The sequence below is a fragment of the Mustela erminea genome, chromosome 1, assembly GCF_009829155.1.
Source record: "Mustela erminea isolate mMusErm1 chromosome 1, mMusErm1.Pri, whole genome shotgun sequence".
NCBI lineage: Eukaryota > Metazoa > Chordata > Mammalia > Carnivora > Mustelidae > Mustela > Mustela erminea.
Window position 1 is genome coordinate 12343844 of NC_045614.1, and position 10885 is coordinate 12354728.

The 10885-nt window shown below is 46.2% G+C and overlaps 1 protein-coding gene across 3 annotated transcripts in view; it reads right to left on the reverse strand.

The window, feature by feature from the left end:
* Window positions 1–10331, reverse strand: part of AKAP8L (A-kinase anchoring protein 8 like) — a 28166-nt gene extending 17835 nt beyond the window's left edge. For all 3 annotated transcript variants that reach the window (XM_032314007.1, XM_032313998.1, XM_032314019.1), the window contains exons 1-3: window positions 10207–10331; window positions 4899–4973; window positions 6–38 (exon numbers count right to left, since the gene is read on the reverse strand). In XM_032314007.1, coding sequence (XP_032169898.1) covers window positions 6–38; window positions 4899–4973; window positions 10207–10219 — 121 coding nt within the window. In that variant the 5' untranslated portion in view covers window positions 10220–10331. The remainder of the gene's footprint in view (window positions 1–5; window positions 39–4898; window positions 4974–10206) is intronic.
* Between the last annotated feature and the right edge of the window lie 554 nt (window positions 10332–10885).

Here is a 10885-nt window from a genome sequence, read left to right on the forward strand (position 1 = left end):
CTTGCCTCTGTTTGTCCCAGAGTTCCAAGTTCCATACCCTACAAAAAGGAAAAGTGCAATTACATCTACAGTTGATAATAATACAACAAGAGCTTAAACAAAGACGATGATTCCCAGTGCCAGCCTGGTGACAGAAGACTGAACCTCCCCCGAGAAGCCCTGAGCTTAAGAGCACTCCATAAATGAACCAGGTCACCCCTTGCTCTGGTGCCAGAAGTTTTGTGGCTCTGGCCGTCTGTTACTTAAGGGGCCTCCCCTTGCCAACACTGCCAGCTGAGGAATTTGGCTCTCATACTCCTCCCTTGAGGATCCAGAATTAGACTACTCCCACTTTGTGCTAAGCACCAATCAGAGGAAGAGGAGAACGGTTTCTGGTGCCTCTCACAGACTATGCTGTACAAGAAGTTCAGCACAGAGCCCACATCCATTGTGAAAATCATGTCACTCAAATCACCCAAAAAAAGCCATCTGGAACAGAGAAACTGACTATCCTGTTCCCCCAAGTAGATGCCTCAATAGGGAGGACAACCAAGCACTTGAATCTTGTGTGTGCTGTGCAGAAACCTACTGGCAGAGGTAAGGACAAACAATTCCCAGCTTGAGAAATGCTACTGAGAGAACAATCTGGATTATAAACTGAATATATTCTGGATTTTACCCAGCACACGAGAAAAATTCACCCCTTCAGAATATAAAGCCAGTGAGAATTGACCAAGTGCAAAGTCAAGTGGAAATTCCAAGCCAAGCAAACATGGTTCCTGCCCAGGGGAGTCCACCAGAACTTTCCCAGTGTCTCTGGTGAGACTCCAGAGTTGTCTCCTACTCCTTATTATCTCTACCCTACAGACAGACAAGACATGCTTTTATCCCAGGACAGGGACCAAAGCTCAGTGAGACAGCAGTGTGATGAATGACAGAGTCCAGTCACAGGACAGCAAGAGTGTATAAACTTGAAAAGATGGACGGGGCAGGCCAAGGTAGGTCCTACAGTCAGTTTCCTCCTCAATCCAGTGCATAAACAGAATGGGGAGGTATCAGAAACCAGCAAAGAACCCTAGATGACTGTTACGCTTAATGCACCTTGGGCTCCAGGGAGCTCACAAAGCAAAAATCCTCTTGGTTGGGGAAATCAAAGCAGAGGCTTCTCATTCATTCCTTTATTCAACAATCATCCTAAGCACACAACAGCAGAGGTTGGCAGTGCTGGTCACTGCTCAGGCCCAGAGCACTGTCTGTTAAAGGAGACACTTCTAATTAGAAAGCAGCAAGGGACAGCCGGCAGCAGGAAATCAAGTTAAGAGATGAGTGGCAAAGGAGTTGTTCTGACAGGCAAGAAGAGAGGCTGCCAGAGGCAACCAAGGAATAATATATACTTAGCCCCAGCAACTAACAAGAGCCTGGTCCCGTGGGTGTTTGCACCAGGAACAGTGGACATTAGCTATTCAAAAGGAGACAGGACTGGGAAGCCAAGGCAGACCCACTGGGGCTCCACTTATGAGGCTTGCGTATGGTTCTCCAGGGCTTTAGGGGCTGAAAATCTGCCAGAACAGAGCAAGGAAGCACAAGGAAACGAAGCAGGATTGGATGTTAAACTCTGTAAACACAAGGACAAGTGGATAGGTAGGTGATAGCCCTTTGACAGACAGGACTTGGAAAGCACTCCGCATGTGCTTGTTGCTATGCCCAGAGCAACTCAGACTCCCTGAAGGGGGCTTCCCAGCCAGGTCCCTTCAAGGGGAAACCTCTATCTACACTTTGAGCCTGGGGAGTCCCTAAGACCTGCCCCTTCCAAAAGCTCACTTCTACCTCCAGAGGGGGATGAGACTAGTGTTGACACAGGAAAGTTTAGGGATATAATTTTTTTTTTTAAGATTTTATTTATTTATTTGACACAGAAAGAGAACCAAGCAGAGGGAGCAGGAGAGGGAGAAGCAGGGAGCCTGATGCAGGGCTGGATCCCGCTACCCTAGGATCATGACCTGAGCTGAAGGCAGACAACCAAGTCACCCAGGCGCCCTGGGATGAAAATCTTTTTATTAAGAGAAAAACAAACAGAAGAAGAGAAAAGTAGATGGTAATAGTAAGCAAAACTTATAGAACAAAAATACAGAACAACGTAAATGGTCAACTTCAAGGAAGTTACAGCCTACCTTCTCAGTGACATACCTCATAGAGGCATCAAAAAAGAATCCATTCAGCCTTACCAGTACAAGGAAACGCTTCTAACGGTAAGCAAATAAAACAGGATACACAAAACTCTATCCTCCTATATTCAACTACTTAGAACAGGAATGCTGACAGAAGTATTAATATGGCGGGATGGCAGTTGACTGTCTTCCAAAATGTTATTTAAAATATCGTTATACTGCTTTTACAATTTAAGCCAGAATATAAAACTGTCTTTATTCTTTCACGATTGACTATGTAAAAAAAATCTGTATGAGTTACAAAAATAAGTGAGCTTGGCAAGGTTTATTACAAGGTCTATATATGAAAATCAACCCAATTTCTACAAATCAGCAATAAACAACTAAAAACTGAAGTCTTTAAAAAATATCATTTACCTTGGAACTAAAAATATGAAATACGCAGATGCAACTATAACAAACTATGTGCAAGATCTGTGTTTTGAAAACTACAAAACACTAATGAAAGAAATCAAAGATCTAATTAAATCAAATGACACTTTACTCATGGATCGGAAGACTTATATCATTAGCAGGTTAATTCTCCCAAACGAATCTATAGATTTGAGGCCATCGACTCAAAATCTCAGCAGGAATTCTTACAGAAATCGACAAACTGATTCTGAGATTTATAGGCAAAAAGAAAAGAACTAAAATATACAAGTCAATTCTGGAAAAAGAATAAATCTGGAGGACCTGAATTAACTGATTTAATGACTCATTATATAGTAATCAAGACAGACTGGTACTGGAGGAAATCCAGATATGCAGATGACCAGAACAGAATTAGAGTCCAGAAACACCGACACATAGAGGTTTGATAGATTTTCAACAAAGTTAAAAAAGAATCTTGACCTATAATGTATGCCTTGAAGAAATACTAACTAAAAATAGATCACAGAACAGATGGAAAATATAAAACTAGAAAGTACCTAAAAGAAAACTCAGAAGACAATCTTGGGCACCTGAATTAGGCAAAAATCCCTTCCTTCCTTCCTCCCTCCCTCCCTCCTTCCCTTCCTTTCTAAGATTTTATTTATCTGAGAGACAGACACAGAGAGAGAGCGTGCACGCACGCACACAAGCAGGGGTAGCCGCAAAGGGAGAGGGAGAAGCAGGCTCCCTGCTGAGCAGGGAGCCCAACATGGGGGGTTGATCCCAGTACCTTGGGATCTTGCCTGGAGCCAAAGGCAGACACTTAACCTAGTGAGCCACCCAGGCACCCCTAGGCAAAAATTTCTTAGGCGCAACACCCAAATCCCCATATATTAAAGAGAAGAATGATAAACAGGACTTCATCAAAATGAAGAACTTGTGTTCTTTGAAAGACACTACTGACAAAAGAATAGACAGGTCACAGACAGGAAGAAAAGATATGCAAATGGTGTATCTGCCAAAATGCCCATACTGAGACTATGTAAACCAGAGGGAAAAGAATTCAAATAAGCTGTGCAATCTGGGACTACTGCTTGATTAAATGGGGTGAGGCGGACAGGGCAAGATAGGGAAGCCATATATACCAAGTTTCTCCTCTGTTCGGAAATATCTGATACCTCCTTACTCAATTTCTTAACACTTTAAGTCTCCTCCTCCCTCTGGACTAGCTGCTAATACTTGAGGGAGTTTATGTCCATTTATTCAGTAACTCTTTTTTTTTTTTTTTAAAGATGTTATTTATTTGACAGACAGAGATCACAAGTAGGCACAGAGAGAGGGGGAAGCAGGCTCCCTGCTGAGCAGAGAGCCCAATGTGGGGCTCGATTCCCGGACCCTGAGATCGGAGCAGAGGCTTTAACCCACTGAGCCACCCAGGTGCCCCTATTTAGTGACTCTTGAGGTAGTGTCACAGTGTAGGCTCAGTCCCTCCCCAGACCCTAACAGTGCAACAATCTACCCATCTCAGCATGCAAAGCATTACCCTTATTAATTCCAAAGAGGGCTCCTTCTCACAGACATCTGTGTTCACAGACCACAGGTGGACCAGCATTTATTGGCTGTTAGCAACTGCTATGCTAACTGGAGGGGCAGAGGGAGAGGGAGAAGCAGACTCCCCACCAAGCAGGGAGCCCGACTCGGGACTTGATCCCAGGACTCCAAGATTATGACCGGAGCCAAAGGCAGTCGCTTAACCAACTGAGCCACCCAGGTGCCCGAGTGGCTACTTCTGAATTAGAGATTTAGTGTGTCTGATCATGACTAAGAAAGTGATCGACACTTTCCTTCAATCCCATGTGAGGAGCCCGCTGGCTTGAGATGGTCTGTCTCTAAAATCCCTGCTAGACTCAGACAGGCAGCTTCTCTAACAAACACATCCCACATGCTAACCCGAAGCTAAACTGATGGCTAGGTTTCTGCTCAGACCAATCTTTTGGACTTTGATTGGCGACTCTCCTTCTAGGCTCTCAAGGGGATTTTGTGAAGCCAGACCTTTGTCACAGACCATATGCACTTCAACAGCATGTTACAGGGTCAAAGGGACCAATCATTTACAGCTCCAAGAACTCCAGCCTGCTCAAAGCACACATCTTTCCCATTACTGCTTCCAACAGAAGCACTAGCTATTCTAAGAGCCCACCACACCGTTTTACACAGACTGCACCAGGACAAGCAAGACAGTGAGAGCAGAGTCAAAGGCAACCCAGGAGACATGAGGTTGCTCTGCCACTAGAAGGCAAAGCTCTCACCCTTTGGTTCCCAGGGGCCCACACTTACCATAATCACAGGTGGGCTGAGCGCTCGTGTCTGAGTACGTCGACTGCAAAGTGGTTTCAGATCCCTGGACAAAGCCTAAATATAAACATGGTGTGGTTAATTTCCCAAAACAAGCCACATGGAGGTGACCTAAGACTACCCTTCAGTGTAGACTGGCTGACAGGCCCTCCTCTTAATGGAAAGCCTCCAAAATATCTAGCTTCTCAACACTTTAATTATACCTCCAGGATATATTAGCCAATGAAAAGACAGGCTATATTTAACTTGCTACACTAGAAGCACTGGAGAAAACTGTTCTAACAATTTAAACCAGTATTCAGTTTCGATAAATGAGTGCCCAAATTATTCAGTTAAAAGAGGAAAATACTTATATCAAGTGACTGAAAGGTGAGCCGCCTCCAATTCAAACAAGGATGGGTATTGGTTCTGAACAATGTTAAGGCAAATATTAGCTCTTCCCTTCCCCCCCGTTCTGAAACAGAAATTGCTTTGTATTTTCTAGTTTTCCCATAAAAAATGTGTATATGCAATTAAATTACTTGAGGTAAGCATGTTTTTACCGAACAAATGTCATATAGTATGCATATTATTTCTTACTTTCTCAACTTTTTTTTTTAAGATTTTATTTTTTGAGAAAGAGAGAATGTGTGTGTGTACAAGCAGGGGGAGAAGCAGACTCCCTGCTGAGCAAGGAGCCTGACTTGGGGCTCTATCCCTGGACCTGGGAATCATGACCTGAGCTGAAGGCAGACACTCATCCAAATGAGCCAGGTTTCCCTCAAACTATTTCTCAACTTAAGATGAATTAGTACTAAATAAGGAAAACTTGAACCTCTATCAGAAACTATTGTTCTTAAATGATGAATCCTGGTACTATCTTTAAAACTACATTTACAAACATTATTTTAAAATGATTTACCCTTAGCACTGAAACTGTGATGGATACCCAAGAGGCAATATTTGCCTATTCTCATCAGAGCCAATTCATGATCTAAAAATTAAAGCCAGTACCTTTAATAGCTCTTTTTTTTTTTTTTTTGGAAAATCAACAAAAGCATACACCAATCGCCTTCCCAGGAGTAGGCATTCACATGTTGATAGTCTCTCTAGCTCTTCTTTTAGGACCATAGCAACAAAGAAGATCACAACAGAAGCCAACATTTAACAAGTGTTTCCCCCGCAGGGTGCTAAGAGCCTTATCTGCATTATTTTATTTCATCCTCATCACAGCCAAAAGAAGACAGGGCCAAGATCCCTTACCCTGCAGTACCCAAGTCCAAAAAGATCTGAAAACCAAGTGTTCTCCTCAAATGTGGTGCCAACACTCACTGTGGGACAAAACTGACTTATGAGGACAATTACAATTTTTCTTTACCCAACCTAGTACAGAAATAATGCATTTAATTATAGGATGCTCCTCACACCCCAGTGGGGGTGTTGTGGAATGTCCTCCTCTCACGCTAGAATTCCAAAATATACCCAGCTCCCAGCTTTCAAGTAAAGATCAGTGGACCCACACTTTATCTTTACTTCCCAGAGGAGGGAATTGAGACTTGGTGCTAGGGAAGGAGAAAGGCGAAGTATCCAAGGTAACCATTTTTACCTTCACTAATTAAGAACAGCACATTATAATGGATTCCCTCCAGGGACCCAGGACCTTCCCAAGATGCATACATCCTAAACAATGTCCACAAGAAACAGTGAAAGCACGTTCTGGATGGTTCACTTGAGAGGAAGCCCCACAGTGTAAAAATTAGTACCTTACACCTACCTTCTCCACAATGTTTGCTTAACTGGCTTCCCGAAACCTGTTTGTTCAGCAATAAAGCCACCAGTGAAATGGTTCCAGACTTCAGGTAACATGGTTTATAGACACAGCAGGTGCGGCCGGAACCACCACACCCTGACAGGACTACTAATTGGAACACAGTATGAAAGCTGCAGAGCCAAGAATCTATGTCTATTCAAGGGAGTGGGGACCTTGTTCTTCCCCCGGAAAAAAGGGAAAGACAATCCACCAAGCCTTCAGAGGTCAATGGCAACCTCTGCTCTACTTCTGTCCTCCCCATGTCCACATTTTATTGCCCAATACTGTCTTCAGAGTAGGACATTCTTGTTATGCTTCATTTAGGAATAAATTCTTATCTGGCTCATAAATCCTTCTCTTCTTGGTTTGATTTACCCTGAACAGCTCTGGGTGAAAAAATAAGTGTTTGGCCCTAGAAAGCTAATGGTCAGACCATGGATTTGTGGTAATTATGCATCATAACCCCTCCCTCCCTCTTGGTCAGACTGTGATATCTTCTTCATTCAAAAATACACAGAGCTTCTCCATTTTATTCTTTTTCTTCTTCTTTTTTTTTTTGAAAGGGGATTCTTTGAAGAAATGACAAAGTGATATAAACTAGAAGACAACTGGAACAAGGTTAGGTTGACTCCAGCCTCTACCGTCTGGGGGTAACCAGCCTCCAAGATGGCCTCTACTTATTCTTGTTTCCTAAAGCTGCTGTCCCTTCCCAAACTAATAGAGGTAGCCAGTGTAACCAGTAAGACTGCAGAAATGACTCAGTAGGACTTTTTTTTTTTAATTAAAAAATTAAAAAAAAAAAGGATTTTATTTATTTATTTGACACAGAGAGAGAGATTACAAGTAGGCAGAGAGGCAAGAGGAGAGAGAGGGGGAAGCAGGCTCCCCACTGAGCAGAGAGCCTGATTCAGGGCTCAATCCCAGGACCTAAGACATGACCTGAGCCGAAGGCAGAGGCTTAATCCACTGAGCACCCAGGCGCCCCTGAGTAGGACTTTCGATAGTTTCTGCCTTGCTCTATTTTAGATCGTTCACTCTGAGGGCAAACAGCTACCATGCTGTAAGGACCTTCAAACAGGCCTGTGGAGAGGCCCACATGGTGAGGAGATAACAGCTAGCATCAACCCACCAGCCATGTGAGTTTGAGTCATCTTGGAGGTGGATGCTTTAGCCCCCGTCAAGCCTTCAGATGACTACAGTCCCTGAAGTCATTTTGGATGGATATCCAAAATGTAACCTCAGAGATCCCAAGCCAGAACCACACAGCTAAACCCCTTGCACACTCCCAACACAAACTTGGTGAAAGCAATCTTTTTATAAAAGGTTTGGCAGTGTTTGAAGGCCTGATTTTGGATTCTTCTGTCCTATTTTTCCATTGCTCCCATCCTTCTCCTCAGTGCCAGAGATGGAGCCCCCTTTTCCAAGTACACGTAAAGTAATTAGGTTCAAAAGCTGGACAAGTTATCAAAAAGTTAAGTTACTTTAATCACCTCCTATGCTTGTTAATAATGGTAGCATCTACTTCAAGGCCTCCCGAACTCCTCCTTAAAGGCACATTAATTCCTTGAAACGGGACTTAGTTTTTTAACTTCAGTGGTATGCTTCTTAAACGGGAAAGACTCACATTATAAAACTGCTGTTGTTTTTAGTTGATCAAGATCAAGGAAAAAGTAATCATTATCTCATTATCTTGGCTCCCTCAGTGAGCCAAGATGTAAAGCCTACAAGATCTGGAGTTGAAATTCAGACCTGGTCATTAGCGACTTCTCCAACTCTCTCAAAGATAGTCTCCTTGTCTATAAATTCAAATGCGCCATTATTAAGCTACTCCAGAGCATCCAATCTTTCATTTTGTTTTGTTTTTCTTTTTTCCTCAGCAGTCCTGCCCCTAAAATCCAAGACTTGGTGAAAAGATTACACCTCAATTCCAGAGATGTCAGCAACAACCCTGCTGACTTTTCTCCTGAACCAGGAAAGCTACAGAAAGGCCTGGGCAAGGCTGACCAACCTTGGCACTACTGATATTCCTGGCTAGATAATTTATGGTGGTGGGAGACACCCTGTGCATTATAGGATGTTTAGCAGCATTCCTGGCCTCTATCCACTGGATGACGGTAGCAACTCCACTCTCAGATGTGACAACCAGAAACATCTGCAAACAGTGCCAAATGAATTGGCGGAAGGGGCAGGAGGGCAGAACCACCTCTGATTGAGAACCACGGAGCTAAGGGATGGTTGCTGGAAAAGCTAGGGTTCTTGCCAAGCTCCTCACCTGGGGGCCAGTGGTGGGACGCCTGGCACTACTTCTTTGCTGAGGCTAACATAAAATAGTGTATGGAACGGCCCCAGAGGCTCCACTTCCATTGTCAGTCCTGAACATTCCAAGTAGAACGTAGGTTACCCAGCAACCATACTTGCTCGAGCCTAATACCCCCGTCACAGGGGGAGGCCCAGTTTATGGCTCCCGGCTGAGAAGCTTCGTGTGTTACTGCCAAGGCAAACCCAGGCAGCCTTTCAAACTCCTCCAGGGATAATTCACAACCGTCCAAGCATAGCCCAGGGTCCCCTCTCCGATCTCAACATCCACCCTCCCCGCTTTGCTCAAATCCCACTGGCCTCACTAGCTGATCTAAAAAGCCAGGCGGTTTCTGTTCATGGGCCTTTATGCCAATGGCACCCTGGGCCAGACACCCTTATCTGCCTCACTCCATTCAGGTCTGTTCAAATGTCACCTCTCTACCTTGATCCCAACCCCCCCCCCCCACCCCCGCAAACGAGCAAGCCCCTCGGCGGCCTGGGCCCCGGGGAGCGAATCCTACATTCATTGGTTTTCGTGTTAAGGTCCGCCCATTAGCTGCTCCAGAATTTCCTGTCAATTCCCCAGCGCTCGTTCAGCACCTGACGCGGAGACTCTGACAGATGGCGAATGAATTAATGAAAAAGCCGGTCCTTCCTCAAAGGCTCAGGCGTAGCCCCCAGCCCCTTGGGCCCAAGGTTCCCCCGCTCATCATCCCGGGGCCTGGCGCCTCTCCCAGCCTGGGGCAGGCGAAGGGGTTGGGGGTGGGTAGCTGCGGCATTTTGCAGGGAAACGGCGCGGGGGAGGTTGTGGCAATGGCGAAGGCAGCCCAGCCCGCTGCCCGATCTGAAGGGTTAAGGCCTGAGGAAGGGCGACCTGCGGTTCCGAGGTCCGAGCAGACCCGACCTAGGGCGGAGGTGGTGGGCTCAGAGAACGCACGCGCTCAGGCCGGGGCCCTCGGACACAAGCGTCAGAGGCCAAGACCTCGGGCGGCCGGGAGCCGGGACGCGAGGGCCGGAGCACAAAGAACTGAGGCGCCAAGGCATGAGCGGAGCGAACCTGAGGCGACGGACCTGCGGCGCCATTTTGTGACCGCAGAGAGGGCAGCGTCCAGGCCCCGGGGGAGATGCGGGCGAGCACGGTGCGGCTCTGGCATGTCCCTGTCCCTCCCCACCCGAAGCCCGACCCCTACCCGGCGGGCCCACCTGTATAGCTCATGGCAGCAGCGAACACAGCACCGGAGGACTCACGCAGCTGTCCTACACGTCCGACGCCGGGATAGCGGCGACAATCCCCCGGGCCCCTTCTAACACAACCGAACCCCACCTCCCGGCCCCATTGGCTCGCGTAGGAATCTGGCTTTACTCCTATTGGAGGATAGCGCTGTCTATCCCAGCCCATCCTCATGTTAGAGACTGATGGTGCTGCCCATCTCGTGGGAGCCCCGCCTCCCGTTATCCCAAGCCCGCGATGATTGGCTGGGAGAAGCAGGCCGGGGAGACGGAATCTTGTAGAATTCAAAAGGGCGGAGCCGTGTACTACGGGGAGGACTGAGGCCCAAGTGCGTCAGGGCGGAGAGGAGGGGCGGTGCCCTGGAGGACCGCCAGAGGGAGCAGACTGGGCACAGGGCACTGTTCCAGTCTTGGCCCTGCTACTGAGGTGCAGTGCAAACTAGGTTGTTTCTTAACTTCTCTGGCCTTCAGCTCCAGAAATGAGCACGGTATGGCCATGCTGGAATGAAAATCACAACTAAGCACCAAACAAAATGCTGGGCACAGGTTCAAACACACGAGATAATGCATGTAAAGAAATCAGTCCAGTGCCAGGTGCACTAAGTAAATGCTACCTTTTGTTGTTGTTACATAATGATAACGGATATACTTA